Source organism: Pongo pygmaeus, chromosome 8 (assembly GCF_028885625.2).
Source record: "Pongo pygmaeus isolate AG05252 chromosome 8, NHGRI_mPonPyg2-v2.0_pri, whole genome shotgun sequence".
Classification (NCBI taxonomy): Eukaryota; Metazoa; Chordata; class Mammalia; order Primates; family Hominidae; genus Pongo; species Pongo pygmaeus.
Window position 1 is genome coordinate 131,919,214 of NC_072381.2, and position 16,712 is coordinate 131,935,925.

At 43.9% G+C, this 16,712-nt stretch overlaps 1 protein-coding gene across 6 annotated transcripts in view; it reads right to left on the reverse strand.

Annotated features, from left to right (window-relative positions):
• Positions 1-16,712, reverse strand: part of C8H10orf90 (chromosome 8 C10orf90 homolog) — a 265,705-nt gene that overhangs the window by 76,575 nt on the left and 172,418 nt on the right. For 5 of the 6 annotated variants that reach the window (XM_054436229.2, XM_054436233.2, XM_054436230.2 and 2 more), the window contains exon 3: positions 3,008-4,136. In XM_054436229.2, the coding sequence (XP_054292204.1) occupies positions 3,008-4,136 (1,129 nt within the window). Of the gene's footprint in view, positions 1-1,902; positions 2,337-3,007; positions 4,137-16,712 lie in introns of those variants that run through there. The other variant, XM_054436234.1, reaches the window with a different exon arrangement.

Consider the following 16,712-nt stretch of genomic DNA (forward strand, 5'->3'; position numbering starts at 1 on the left):
GTGCTGGTAAATTTCAGGCCAGAATTCTACAGCATGGACAGATGTGCTTTCTTGTCACCTGAGAACAAATAGAGTTCACTGGAAATTAGTTTCTGAGTGAGGGAGCACACAGCCAGGGGTGCATGTGTAGGTGAGGGTGTGCATTTGTAGGCATCCGAGGCAAGTGCCCCACAGCACACCCCAGGGCTCTGTGGCTTTGGACTTTGCAACTGAAGGGTCCAGAATCCCACGGAGCCTCTTTTCTTTGCAGAGCCCACCTTGGGCAAATAGAGCTGAAATTGTTTAAGCTTGATGGGACCTCGAAAAACACCCAATCTACCCCCTGCTCTAGTTACCCAGATGAGGAGTTCAGAGCATCACTCCTCCACATCCACTGAGCTAGAAATAATAGATCAGCAACTCTACTAAAAGGTCTTCCAAATGTGGTCTATATATACACCATGGACAACTACTAAGCCATTAGAAGGAATGAAATCATGTCTTTTGCAGCAACTTGGTTGAAGCTGGAGGCTATGATTCTAAGTGAAGTAACATAGGCGTGGAAAGCCAAAAACCGTATGTTCTCATAAGTGGGAGCTAAGCTATGAGTATGCAAAGGCATACAGAGTGATATGATGGACTTCAGAGACTCAGAAAGGGGAGGGTGAGAGGTGGGCCTAGGGATAAACACACACACACACACACCCCCCACACATACACCACACACACACACACCACACATACACCACACACACACACACACCACACACACATACACACACACCACACACACATACACACAGACCACACAACCACACATACACACACACCACACATACACCACACACACACACCACACACACATACACACAGACCACACACACACCACACAACCACACACACACCACACACACACACCACACAACCACACGCACACACCACACACACAAACCTCACATACACCACACACACACACACCACACACACATACACACAGACCACACACACACCACACAACCACACACACACCATACACACACGCACACCACACACACACACCACACAACCACACGCAGACACCACACACACACGCACACCACACACACACACCACACAACCACACGCACACACCACACACGCACACCACACACACACACCACATAACCACACGCAAACACCACACACACACGCACACCACACACACACACCACACACACACACACTAGGTGCAATATACACTACTTGGGTGACAGGTGCCCTAAAATCTCAGAATTCACCATTGTAAAATTCATCCATGTAACCAAAAACCACTTGTACCTCCAAAGCTACTGAAATTGTAAAAAAGGTATTCAAGACTCCCCTGGTGGTTGTGACTATCTCTTTCCTTAATTGGTAGAACGAAGCCTCATGGCTTAAAGCCACTGAAACACTCCACATGGGAATCTTTGGGATCTGTGCTTTTTCTGGGGGATGTTGGCCTGTAGGATGTAGAATACATTTATACTATTTGCCTACGATAATCCCTTAGAGGAGCAGTCATTTCACAAAATCACAATAAAAAATCTTCTCTGCACCACCAAAGCCAAAAAGTAAGTTGGGGGAAGTTTCCACACTCTTGCTGCCCTCCTCTGAGATGAGTGCATGAGTGTTTGAGATCTGGCTCTCATTATTAATGAAGAGCCTTTGGTGAAAAGTACTATAAATCCAAATTATTATTTCACACCATGAAATGTGGTTTAAAAATGAGGATGTGCTTTAACTGGGGTAACATACAATAATGCAGTGGTGTATTTCTGGAATCATCATCAATAAGGAGGACGAAGTGCTTAGCTTGAGCAATCTCTTTAACTACTAAAGTGGGATTTATCTTTGGAACACTGATAGCTGCTTATGTTGTCCTTCTTGTAATAAGTCTGTAAGACATGCATTTCAATGGTTTAATCAATCTGAAAGCCATGCCAAAATTGCCTTAAAAATCTCTGAGCATTCAATATATATACACTTGTTAGAATTAATTACATCATTTAACATTTCTATACACATTATAACTTTAAATGTTTTACAGTCATTTTTATTAATAAAGCTTTAATGAACAAAAGTTGTACCATAAAATTATTATGCATATTCTGCATTTTCAATTGTATACTAATATCTTTAAATACTTTTTTCCAAATAGAAAGTCAGTAAGTCATAAACCAGAGCCTCTTGCAGAAAGAAAAGTTGAAAATCAGAAGTTTACACAGAGAAAGAAAGAAATCTGGCCTCTTTCTTCCAAAACATGCCTGCTTTCCTCTTTTGATTTCCCAGGAAAGGTGCAGAGTCCTCAGGGCAGCCCACCTTGGGAATTCTGCCTGGCCCTGGAAATGGCAGAAACAGCAACAAATCCTGGCCAAGATGCCCCAGAAGACAAAACCAGGGAGACAGAAAATTGCTGCTGCTGCTGCTACTATTCGGCACAGAGAGTCCCTGACTTGCCTAATTTAGAAAATGTCCTGTAATTACTATACACGCACACACACGCACATTCACATATACACATTCACACATACACGCTCCATTATGAAGCTTTGCAGTCTAGCTTTTATATCGATGAGGCTAACTTGAAAAGTAGAAAGTACAGAAATCTGGACACTTTCAAATACGCAGATGTTTGGCAAGAGAGATGAAACATCTGGGGGCGAATGGCACTTCATTCTTCTCACCCTCTTTTAGAACGCAATTTGGGCATGTTGTAAATTAACTTCCTTTGGAGGCCCTCATTTCCTTCTCATTACGTATGGTCTGGAACTATTGGGAACAAGAATTTGACAGAAGGTCTCTTACAATCTACAAAAGTCTCAACTAAAAAAATCTATCCAATCAGACATTGATGCTGAGCTATCAGTTGTCAACCATGAGCAGAGCAGATCACTGCAAGTCTACTGAGAAATGCCTCTTAGAATAAGTTTTGTATAAGAAATTCACTCAACAGCCACCTTGCTAGGACATTTACACAGGTCACCCTCCTGCAGATGGACGCACCACTCACCTGCCCTGTAACTCCAGCCAGGAATGTGAATGGACAGTTTGTTGGCACGACCGCTGGCATGACAGTGAGTTGTATGGTCCTTTTCTCCTTTTCTTACAGTGACTTGGTTAGCTCCCACATTTGCCAATTCTGTGTTTTCCAATGGAAAAGAACCACTCCATGGACAAGCGCCGGTCCCCAAATGCACCGGCCCCAACGATGGGGTTTCCTTCAAGTGACTTTCTTGTAAACCTGGGTTCCAGCGCTGGCCTACGAGGTCCTGGTCTCCCTCCACCAGCTCCTGCTTCAGGGCTCCGCTTATTGGCTCTCTGTTCACTAGGCCATCTACTCCATCTGCTGTTAATCTGTGGGAACTACAATTGAGGTTGAGCGACAGGACGGATCTGTGCATTTTGGGGCTGGCATTTTGAGGTGGCTCAATGGGGATGGAGAGAGACTTGTCTACGTAATAGATTGAATTTGGACACTGCTGAGACACCCTGAGGTGGACACAGGAACTGAACACCAGCGGGCTCTTTCCTGACAGTGGGGTGTCTGGAGAAAAACTGGTCTCTTTGTCATCCTCATGGGTGACCCAGTACTTGCGTCTCTCACACAACCCTATGTGGGCCTCGGGAACCTTCAGCCGCACCACGGAGCTGTTTCTGGAGAACTCTGTGCAGGCAAAAGATCTCTGATGCCGACCTGGATGGGCGCCATTGGCCAGAGCCGGGGGTGCCTGGAACAGTGTATCCTCAGCCCTGCACTTGGGGCACAGAGAGTCCCCAACAGTCCCCCACACCAGGGCGCGGGCTGGGGGGCCCACGCGTCTGGCCGTGATGGTGATGGATGCAAACCCTCTGTGGGGCCCCCCACAGGGGCTCTTCTCTTTGGGCGGCAGCTCTGGCTCAGGTCCTCGCTCATCTGAGGGTGCTGGGATTCCTAATCTGCCCGGAAGTAACGCAAATGCTCTGTGAATGTTGACTCCGCTGCGGTTAGCCAGAGACTGCTTGGCGTGATATGCACGAGACTGAGCAATCGCACACGGTAGGGGCAAGGAGACCCTGTTTTCTCTTGACTTATTCTCATCAATCATCTGGGAGATGACTATGGATGAAATCATTTTTGTGTTTTGTGATGCCAAGGTCTCCTGCAAATAGAAAGAGATCCCGATTATTCAAGTAGTCTATTGAAACGCAGGCAGTAAACTCTCTTTCAAGGGCTACCAGGATGCCGGAGCACTGGGTTCATAACACTCAGATGTCTTGTCCAAGGCTTTTCACTGCACACCTGATGCTCAGAGATGGCAGGAAGGGCAGGAAAACTAGATGTTTATGACAAGTTACATGTTCTGGAAACATTGGCCTGAGTCATGAATTGATTTTCTCTGCTGGGCATCTATTCTTAATTTATCTAATGATGTGTCAACAGGCATCATCTAATTCTGATAACCACCTCCGCCAAGCCCAGGAACCCCCGAATACAGGCTCATATCCTCAATGGAGAGGAAAGACAGAATTCTGGAGGTGGCTGGAACTTGGGGCCACAAATTTATGTGGGAGATGAGTCAGTAGTCCTGAAAGGAAACAGCAACGGTGGTTACCAGGAGCCCCCTCCCTACCCTGGTCCTTTGGAGTCCTCCACATTTGCCAGTTTAGACTCTAATTCAGTTGCTCTCTGCTGCTTGGCCTCATGGAAGTCAAGGTCCAGAGAGCAAAACAATAGAAATCAAATGCCCAGCCAGGCGTGGTGGCTCACACCTGTAATCCCAGCACTTTGGGAGGCTGAGGTGGGCGGATCACCTGAGGTCGTGAGTTTGAGACCAGCCTGACCAACATGGAGAAACCCCGTCTCTACTAAAAATACAGAATTAGCCAGGCGTGGTGGCACATGCCTGTAATCCCAGCTACTCGGGTGGCTGAGGCAGGAGAATCGCTTGAACTCAGGAGGCGGAAGTCGCGGTGAGCCAAGATTGTGCCATTGCACTCCAGCCTAGGCACCAAGTGTGAAACTTCGTCTCTCTCACACACACAAACATTAAAAAAAGAAAAAAATCAAATGCCTATGTTTGCCCAGACCAACACTATGGCAATCAGTTGATTTCACTTATCAGAATTGGGGGACAGGGGACACTGGACCAAGGCACACATAGCTTTGCTGCATTTCAGTGATCGGTTGTATGAGTTTTTGTCCAGTATTTTTAAATGACCAAGGTGTTTCATTTTTCCTAATCAGCAGATTGTCCTAACAGTAAATTGCTCATGTGCCCAAAAGAGTGGATTTTTAACAAATCCATTTTAAAAATTGCTATGATTTTTAACAAAGCATCTAACCAGGTCTACACTCATTTGTTTCTATTATGGTTATGCATGAGGCACTACAAAATAAGACACGGAAGATGGACTACACCCCAGCACTTAGTGAAGGCTAACAGGGTCCTGGCCCCCATTTAGACGTTCATTACGGTACATGCTTACAATGAATCCTTGCACAGAGCTGCACAGGATCTGGAATAATATATGTAACCACTAAGCTCCCACTGCTTGCAGAGAATCTTTGCTTTGGGGGCCTGAGGGCATAACTGGATGCCCAACAATTGCCACAGCAGCTCTCAAATCCCAACATGCAGAGAATGGCCTAGGATGTTACAACTGCAAGTTCCTCAGGCCCCAGAGATTGATTCTGTAGGTTGTGGGTGGCACCCAGGCATCTGCATTTCAACTGCATTTCAAGTGATTCTGATGTAGGTGATCTGGGTCACATACTTTGAGAAACACAGACAAGTCATGAGGCTGCTGGTCTTCTCAAGACAACACATTTTGGAGAGGAAGGGCCTGTGTGTGTTGGAAGCAGGGTATTTGCTCATTCCAAGATGTGACAGCAAGCACAGTAGCATTTTTATTTTCTTCAGGGCAGGACTAATATTTACTGACTCAAATAATTGCATGTTCCCCACTAGCTGGACATTTGGCACGGCAAGTCCACATGGCTGCAGGAGGGCCAGTGTGTGTGTGTGTGTGTGTGTGTGCACGTGTGTGATCTTAGCCACCTGAGGGGCTTTGTGTCCTTAGAGTCAGGCATGGGAAGATGGTTGGCTTATTTTGCTTGACAATCTCCATCACATTATATGTGGGTTTTTAAAAAAAAAAAAGATACATGGGGCAGGGCGCGGTGGCTCACGCCTGTAATCCCAGCACTTTGGGAGGCCAAGGCGGGTGGATCATGAGCTCAGGAGTTTAAGACAATCCTGGCTAATACGGTGAAACTCCGTCTCTACTAAAAATACAAAAAATTAGCTGGGGATGGTGGCGGGTGCCTGTAGTCCCAGCTGCTTGGGAGGCTGAGGCAGGAGAATGGCATGAACCCGAGAGGCAGAGCTTGCAGTGAGCCAAGATCGAGCCACTGCACTCCAGCCTGGGCGACAGAGCGAGACTCCGTCTCAAAAAAAAAAAGAAAAAGATACATGGGGAATTGTACATTCAAATACCCAGAGATGAGCAAAAAAGAAGAAATAGACAGGAGAGTCATTTTAAAATTTACTTCATTTAAAAATAAATGAAAATATCCATGGCTACTTTTTCCAAAAAAAAAAAAAAAAAAGGTCAGTGCAGTAGCACTGAGTCATGAAAGGGGACTTTCAGCCCTCTCTTTTAGCCCAACGGCTACCTCACACTTCCCAATCATATCATGCATTGCTTCCTTGAGGCTAACGCTGCTGGAAGTCCTGTCAGGTGGGGCTTCCTCTCCAGCAGTTGTCAGCCCAGGGTTCATCAGTCACCTAGGAACCCGTCCAAACCCTAATGCCCAGGCCTCATTCCCAAATAATTACATTAGAATTCCTGGGCGGGGAGACCCAGGCATCAGTGTTCTTAGAGCTTCCAGTGAGATTCCAGCCTGTAGCCCCAACACTTCTGCGACACCCTGAATCCCTTCCCCTTGTAGCACATTTTATGGATGTAGTTTACATACAAGAAAAACTGAAATGCACATGCTGCCTATTTCACTTGGTACACAGTCCCTCCCATTTTAGTTAAATTTAGTTCTGATCATAATTGTTCTTGTGTACCCTACGAGGAGTGTAATCATACCCAGTAGGAACTCCTTTGACACTGCTCTTTGAAGAAAAAAAAAAAAGACCCACTTTGGAAACTGCAGTATAGGTCTTACTTTATAGGGCAATGTTTCCTAAAGTTTGTGCCAGGGACTGCCTGCATATAAACCACCTAGAGTGAATGAGTGAGTGAGTGAGAGAGAGAGAGAGAGAGAGAGAGTGTGTGTGTGTGTGTGTGTGTGTGTGTGTTGGTGGGGAGGACATGTTAAAAATGCAGATTTCTAGACCTCTCCTTCCTTGGGCCTAGGTTGCTCAGGATCTATGGGGATAAAGCCTAGAATTTGTATCTTTCACCAGCTCCCAGGTGATTCTTCTGCATGGATATGGTGGGAAAGATACCGGCCTAGGACTCAGGCCGCCTGGGGTCTAGCGTGAGCCGGGACTCCCAGACTGGCTACAGGACCTTGGACAGGGCCTTTGGCTGCCACAGCTGCTAAGCAAGGAGAAAACAGGGGTGGTTCTCGGGCGGGGGCCTCCAGGCTTCCTCGTACTGTGGTCTCCAGTATCAAGAGAGTACCTGCTCTTCAGGCTCAGGACACCATGACACCCATAAGCTTGGCATTAACGAGGGGTGTGTTGCTGGGAATGGGTGAATGTCATCTCACCCTGGAACAACAAGGATGGGAAATACCTGACTCTGGCTACACACCTGGACTGAGCCCTGAAGCCACAGCCAGAGCCCAGGGCTGTGCATGCTGAGGGATGCCCCCAGGCTGTGCTGAGGGGCTGCAGGCCTGTACATCCCTCCAGAAGGACCTAGAGGCCCAGAGGACGGGATAAGGAATTAGCCACCATTTCATTAAGTGGGACCTGGCAAATGTGACTGTGATTTTTGACTCTGTCAGATGTGAATGGATGAGGGTAAAGCAATCATGAACGGCATGAACTTGAACTTATTTCTGAAGCCCTGGAATCACTCAGGATGTCAAGGTGACACTCCTCCTGAGGGACAGATACTGATGAATGCCCAGTTCCAAAGAAAAATCAATTTGCCCTCTCAAAATACCAATGTGTGATGTAATTCTCCAGTACTCTTCCCATGACCCAGCAGAAACGAGTGGATATCTGACATAACCCAATCTACAAAGGAGTGAGCAGTGTTCACATCACAGTGATACCATATTTCAGTGGAATTTACAATGGAATGCATTTGAGTTTACCTGAATGACATAAATAGAAATGACTCGTTGTACATCCAATACATTGAAACTTTGCTGATAGAAATGTAGAAGTCATGTAATTTTTTAGGTGCAATTCTATTATTCATACATACAGTCACAGTCAAACTCTTTAACTGTGCATTCCACATATTTATTTGGGCACCTACTATGAGCCAAGTGCTGCATTTTCCCAGTGTATAGTCTCAGCTTTGACAAAAAGTCCCCAAACAACAAACTGGGAGATATTGAAAAGAAAACTCTGGAGGACTCTTTGCTCTATAAAACACAGGACACTCTTGTATGGGAAGTTCTGTGTATTAAACCCTAGTGTCTCAGTGAGACCCATTAAATGACTGAAGATAAGGTCCAACCTCTTAAAAATCTATATGAGTTTGCCAGGGCTACCATAGCACCAAAGTACCACGCACTGTGTGACTTAAACAACTGAACTAATTTTCTCAGTTCTAGGAGGTGGAAATCTGAGATTAAGGTGTCACAGGGCTGGTTTCTTCTGAGGCCGCTCCTTGGCTTGTAGACGGCCGTCTTCTTTCTGCGTCTTCACATGGTCCTCCCTCTGTCCTGTGCTCCATGTCTGGGTCCTAATCTTTTCTTCTTATAAAGACACCAGATTGGATTAGGACCCACCCTAATGACCTCACTTAACCTTAATCACTTCTTTAAAGACCCTACCTCCCAATGCTGTCACATTCTGAGAAAGTAGAGCATAGGACTTCAACATATCAATGTAGTGGGGGTTGGGGGGATGCAATTCAGCCCCTAACACATCACTTTGTGTTGCATCCCTCTTCTGGGTCTCAGAAACCAAGAAGGGGATGAGATGGGGGGTTATTCAATGTTCCTAAGTCAGCCGACTACTTTTAAAACTGGGCAAATTTTCTCTAGAAAGTAATTACATATTTTACACCAAATATCTTCTCAAATTAAGCTGTTTCAGGGTGACACTCCATCCTCCTTTCTACTGGGTTAACGAAACATGTCTTTACAAAGAGATTTCTTTCATCTAAAATAAAATTAACTGACATCAGATTTGATTTAAAAGGAGGATGAAAATCATCTCATATTTACGGTAGAACATTCGCATTGGAGAGAGGTCAGATGAGTGGCTGGGTTTTGTGTCTTGCTTTGGTGAGCCATCCATTTCCTGACCAGCACCACACAACACACTTTTTTACATTTTCTTTCTCATAGATGCTGCTTTAAGATATTGATTTCTCTTAAATGTTTCAAAGATGATTTTGTAGTGCTGGTAACTGCTTTCAGAATTTTATGTTTTTATTGACTGTTTTTAACTTTATATTTATGCCTTGAGGTATTTCTAAGAAGGGCATAATTTCATAAATTGAAACCAGAAAGAGTCAAGTAGCAGATGATCAGAGGAATCGGCTCTTAAGCCACTGGAGAGACGATGCCTCCATTCCTGTAGCAATTTATTTCTCCAAAGAATAAGGCTCTCCTCTCATCTCTACGTTGAAACCTGAATTTTTCCCCATTGTTGCTCTGCAGCCTACGCTGTACTCGCCCGACGATTCTTTGGCTGCAGCTTCCCACAGAGGACTCTGCAGTCCTCTCCGCATTTGCTGCAAACCTGCCTTCCTCCATTGAGTTGCTCTGCAGCCATGGTCACCAGATAATCTGTCAGCCTAGGGGAATTTCATCTTGAATGGAAGTGCATTTTCCAATGTATGAACTTGCTCTGGTATGTAGCAACAGGGGAAGACAGTTTAAAGACAAATGGAAAAATCTGAGCTTTTCTCACTCTCCATCATGAAACTTTTGCCTTTCCATGCAGTTACTAAAAACAAAGAACTCAATGCAGTGTGATATAGAGCAGTGAGAAGCCAGAAAGAATCTATTCTTCCCCTAATTTTTAACTTGTGGTAAGATACACATAACATTTACTCTCTTAGCCATTTTTAAGTGTACAACTTAGTGGTATTAAGTGCATTCATAATGTTGTACCACCATCACCACTATCCATTTCAAGAGCTCTTCTTGTCTTGTGAAACTGAAACTCTATACCCAGTAAATACTAACTTCCCAGTCCCTTTTCCCCATTCTCTGACAGCCACCAAGAATCGCTGTTTTTTTTTTTAAAGGGGGAGTGAGTAAGTAAATTGTGACTGCACAACTGCACAACTTATATTCTGCAGAAATTAAAAATACAAATTACAAATAATTTAAATGACATGAGGAATTGCTTATGATGGGATATTATAAGAGAATAATACAAGAGAGCTACAAAAGTTAATATGCATCACAGTCTTATGTTAAAATGCTGGGGAAAATAGAGGAAAACGTACAGATAAATATTTTCTTATTTATATGTTTCTGTATTTTCCCGTTTCTGCATGGGGTTGCTATTACTTTTATTAAGAGGAAAATTTAAAAATTTTCTTAAAGAAGAGAACTCTGTTCTATATTTACTCCTTTTAAATAATCATTTGGCAGAAAAGGTGACTTCCCATCATTGCTACAGCTTGAATGCATTTTGGAAGGAAAAGTGATCAATCTCGTGTGGGCCCTGGAGGAGAGGCGGAGACTTACGGCATCCACACTCACAGGGCAGCAGGGCAGTCCCTGGCGTGTTTCATGATCTTATGGCAGCCTTCTAGCGTGCGCCCAGGGACAAGCTCTAAACGTTCCAACTTAGGAGGGAAATTCGAGGGAGGAGCCAAGATGGCCGAATAGGAACAGCTCCGGTCTACAGCTCCCAGCGCGAGCGACGCAGAAGACGGGTGATTTCTGCATTTCCATCTGTGGTACCGTGTTCATCTCACTAGGGAGTGCCAGTCAGTGGGCGCAGGTCAGTGGGTGATTGCACCGTGCGCCAGCCGAAGCAGGGGCGAGGCATTGCCTCACTCGGGAAGCGCAAGGGGTCAGGGAGTTCCCTTTCCAGGGGTGCCACTCCCACCCGAATACTGTGCTTTCCCGACGGACTTAGGAAACGGTGCCCCAGGAGAGTATAGCCCGCACCTGGCTCAGAGGGTCCTACGCCCACGGAGTCTCGCTGATTGCTAGCACAGCAGTCTGAGATCAAACAGCAAGTCGGCAGCGAGGCTGGGGGAGGGGCGCCCGCCATTGCCCAGGCTCGCTTAGGTAAACAAAGCAGCCTGGAAGCTTGAACTGGGTGGAGCCCACCACAGCTCAAGGAGGCCTGCCTGCCTCTGTAGGCTCCACCTCTGGGGGCAGGGCACAGACAAACAAAAAGACAGCAGTAACCTCTGCAGACTTAAATGTCCCTGTCTGACAGCTTTGAGGAGAGCAGTGGTTCTCCCAGCACACAACTGGAGATCTGAGAACGGGCTGACTGCCTCCTCAAGTGGGTCCCTGACCCCTGACCCCCGAGCAGCCTAACTGGGAGGCACCCCCCAGCAGGTGCAGACTGACACCTCACACGGCTGGCCAGGTACTCCAACAGACCTGCAGCAGAGGGTCCTGTCTGTTAGAAGGAAAACTAACAGAAAGGACATCCACACCAAAAACCCATCTGTACATCACCATCATCAAAGACCAAAAGTAGATAAAACCACAAAGATGGGGAAAAAACAGAGCAGAAAAACTGGAAACTCTAAAAAGCAGAGTACCTCTCCTCCTCCAAAGGAACGCAGTTCCTCACCAGCAACGGAACAAAGCTGGACGGAGAATGACTTTGACGAGCTGAGAGAAGAAGGCTTCAGACGATCAAATTACTCCGAGCTACGGGAGGATATTCAAACCAAAGGCAAAGAAGTTGAAAACTTTGAAAAAAATTTAGAAGAATGTATAACTAGAATAACCAATACAGAGAAGTGCTTAAGGGAGCTGATGGAGCTGAAAACCAAGGCTCGAGAACTACGTGAAGAATGCAGAAGCCTCAGGAGCCGATGCGATCCAATGGAAGAAAGGGTATCAGCCCTGGAAGATGAAATGAATGAAATGAAGCGAGAAGGGAAGTTTAGAGAAAAAAGAATAAAAAGAAACAAGCAAAGCCTCCAAGAAATGTGGGACTATGTGAAAAGACCAAATCTACATCTGATTGGTGTACCTGAAAGTGACGGGGAGAATGGAACCAAGTTGGAAAACACTCTGCAGGATATTATCCAGGAGAACTTCCCCAATCTAGCAAGGCAGGTCAACATTCAGATTCAGGAAATACAGAGAACGCCACAAAGATACTCCTCGAGAAGAGCAACTCCAAGACACATAATTGTCAGATTCACCAAAGTTGAAATGAAGGAAAAAATGTTAAGGGCAGCCAGAGAGAAAGGTCGGGTTACCATCAAAGGGAAGCCCATCAGACTAACAGTGGATCTCTTGGCAGAAACCCTACATGCCAGAAGAGAGTGGGGGCCAATATTCAACATTCTTAAAGAAAAGAATTTTCAACCCAGAATTTCATATCCAGCCAAACTAAGCTTCATAAGTGAAGGAGAAATAAAATACTTTACAGACAAGCAAATGCTGAGAGATTTTGTCACCACCAGGCCTGCCCTAAAAGAGCTCCTGAAGGAAGCGCTAAACATGGAAAGGCACAACCGGTACCAGCCGCTGCAAAATCATACCGAAATGTAAAGACCATTGAGACTAGGAAGAGACTGCATCAACTAATGAGCAAAATAACCAGCTAACATCATAATGACAGGATCAGATTCACACATAACAATATTAACTTTAAATGTCAATGGACTAAATGCTCCAATTAAAAGACACAGACTGGCAAATTGGATAAAGACTCAAGACCCATCAGTGTGCTGTATTCAGGAAACCCATCTCACGTGCAGAGACACACATAGGCTCAAAATAAAAGGATGGAGGAAGATCTACCAAGCAAATGGAAAACAAAAAAAGACAGGGGTTGCAATCCTAGTCTCTGATAAAACAGACTTTAAACCAACAAAGATCAAAAGAGACAAAGAAGGCCATTACATAATGGTAAAGGGATTAATTCAACAAGAAGAGCTAACTATCCTAAATATATATGCACCCAATACAGGAGCACCCAGATTCATAAAGCAAGTCCTGAGTGACCTACAAAGAGACTTAAACTCCCACACATTAATAATGGGAGACTTTAACACCCCACTGTCAACATTAGACAGATCAACAAGACAGAAAGTCAACAAGGTTACCCAGGAATTGAACTCAGCTCTGCACCAAGCGGACCTAATAGACATCTACAGAACTGTCCACCCCAAATCAACAGAATATACATTTTTTTCAGCACCACACCACACCTATTCCAAAATTGACCATATACTTGGAAGTAAAGCTCTCCTCAATAAATGTAAAAGAACAGAAATTATAACAAACTATCTCTCAGATCACAGTGCAATCAAGCTAGAACTCAAGATTAAGAATCTCACTCAAAACCGCTCAACTACGTGGAAACTGAACAACCTGCTCCTGAATGACTACTGGGTACATAACGAAATGAAGGCAGAAATAAAGATGTTCTTTGAAACCAACGAGAACCAAGACACAACATACCAGAATCTCTGGGATGCATTCAAAGCAGTGTGTAGAGGGAAATTTATAGCACTAAATGCCCACAAGAGAAAGCAGGAAAGATCCAAAATTGACACCCTAACATCACAATTAAAAGAACTAGAAAAGCAAGAGCAAACACATTCAAAAGCTAGCAGAAGGCAAGAAATAACTAAAATCAGAGCAGAAGTGAAGGAAATAGAGACACAAAAAACCCTTCAAAAAATAAATGAATCCAAGAGCTGGTTTTTTGAAAGGATCAACAAAATTGATAGACCGCTAGCAAGATTAATAAAGAAAAAAAGAGAGAAGAATCAAATAGATGCAATAAAAAATGATAAAGGGGATATCACCACCGATCCCACAGAAATACAAACTACCATCAGAGAATATTACAAACACCTCTATGCAAATAAACTAGAAAATCTAGAAGAAATGGATAAATTCCTCAACACATACACCCTCCCAAGACTAAACCAGGAAGAAGTTGAATCTCTGAATAGACCAATAACAGGAGCTGAAATTATGGCAATAATCAATAGCTTACCAACCAAAAAAAGTCCAGGTCCAGATGGGTTCACAGCCGAATTCTACCAGAGGTACAAGGAGGAGCTGGTACCATTCCTTCTGAAACTATTCCAATCAATAGAAAAAGAGGGATTCCTCCCTAACTCATTTTATGAGGCCAGCATCATCCTGATACCAAAGCCTGGCAGAGACACAACAAAAAAAGAGAATTTTAGACCAATATCCTTGATGAACATTGATGCAAAAATCCTCAATAAAATACTGGCAAACAGAATCCAGCAGCACATCAAAAAGCTTATCCACCATGATCAAGTGGGCTTCATCCCTGGGATGCAAGGCTGGTTCAATATACGCAAATCAATAAATGTAATCCAGCATATAAACAGAACCAAAGACAAAAACCACATGATTATCTCAATAGATGCAGAAAAGGCCTTTGACAAAATTCAACAACCCTTCATGCTAAAAACTCCCAATAAATTAGGAATTGATGGGACGTATCTCAAAATAATAAGAGCTATTTATGACAAACCCACAGCCAATATCATACTGAATGGGCAAAAACTGGAAGCATTCCCTTTGAAAACTGGCACAAGACAGGGATGCCCTCTCTCGCCACTTCTATTCAACATAGTGTTGGAAGTTCTGGCCAGGGCAATTAGGCAGGAGAAGGAAATCAAGGGTATTCAATTAGGAAAAGAGGAAGTCAAATTGTCCCTGTTTGCAGATGACATGATTGTATATCTAGAAAACCCCATTGTCTCAGCCCAAAATCTCCTTAAGCTGATAAGCAACTTCAGCAAAGTCTCAGGATACAAAATCAATGTACAAAAATCACAAGCATTCTTATACATCAATAACAGACAAACAGAGAGCCAAATCATGAGTGAACTCCCATTCACAATTGCTTCAAAGAGAATAAAATACCTAGGAATCCAACTTACAAGGGATGTGAAGGACCTCTTCAAGGAGAACTACAAACCACTGCTCAAGGAAATAAAAGAGGATACAAACAAATGGAAGAACATTCCATGCTCATGGGTAGGAAGAATCAATATCATGAAAATGGCCATCCTTCCCAAGATAATTTACAGATTCAATGCCATCCCCATCAAGTTACCAATGACTTTCTTCACAGAATTGGAAAAAACTACTTTAAAGTTCATATGGAACCAAAAAAGAGCCCGCATCGCCAAGTCAATCCTAAGCCAAAAGAACAAAGCTGGAGGCATCACACTACCTGACTTCAAACTATACTACAAGGCTACAGTAACCAAAACAGCATGGTACTGGTACCAAAACAGAGATATCGATCAATGGAACAGAACAGAGCCATCAGAAATAATGCCACATATCTACAGCTATCGGATCTTTGACAAACCTAACAAAAACAAGAAATGGGGAAAGGATTCCCTATTTAATAAATGGTGCTGGGAAAACTGGCTAGCCATATGCAGAAAGCTGAAACTGGATCCCTTCCTTACACCTTATACAAAAATCAATTTAAGATGGATTAAAGACTTAAATGTTAGACCTAAAACCATAAAAACCCTACAAGAAAACCTAGGCATTACCATTCAGGACACAGGCATGGGCAAGGACTTCATGTCGAAAACACCAAAAGCAATGGCAACAAAAGCCAAAATTGACAAATGGGATCTAATTAAACTAAAGAGCTTCTGCACAGCAAAGGAAACTACCATCAGAGTGAACAGGCAACCTACAAAATGGGAGAAAATTTTCGCAACCTACTCATCTGACAAAGGGCTAATATCCAGAATCTACAATGAACTCCAACAAATTTACAAGGAAAAAACAAACAACCCCATCAAAAAGTGGGCGAAGGACATGAACAGACACTTCTCAAAAGAAGACATTTATGCAGCCAAAAAACACATGAAAAAATGCTCACCATCACTGGCCATCAGAGAAATGCAAATCAAAACCACAATGAGATACCATCTCACACCAGTTAGAATGGCAATCATTAAAAAGTCAGGAAACAACAGGTGCTGGAGAGGATGTGGAGAAATAGGAACAATTTTACACTGTTGGTGGGACTGTAAACTAGTTCAACCCTTGTGGAAGTCAGTGTGGCGATTCCTCAGGGATCTAGAACTAGAAATTCCATTCGACCCAGCCATCCCATTACTGGGTATATACCCAAAGGACTATAAATCATGCTGCTATAAAGACACATGCACACGTATGTTTATTGCGGCATTATTCACAATAGCAAAGACTTGGAACCAACCCAAATGTCCAACAATGATAGACTGGATTAAGAAAATGTGGCACATATACACCATGGAATACTATGCAGCCATAAAAAATGATGAGTTCATGTCCTTTGTAGGGACATGGATGAAATTGGAAATCATCATTCTCAGTAAACTATCGCAAGAACAAAAAACCAAACACCGCATATTCTCACTCATAGGTG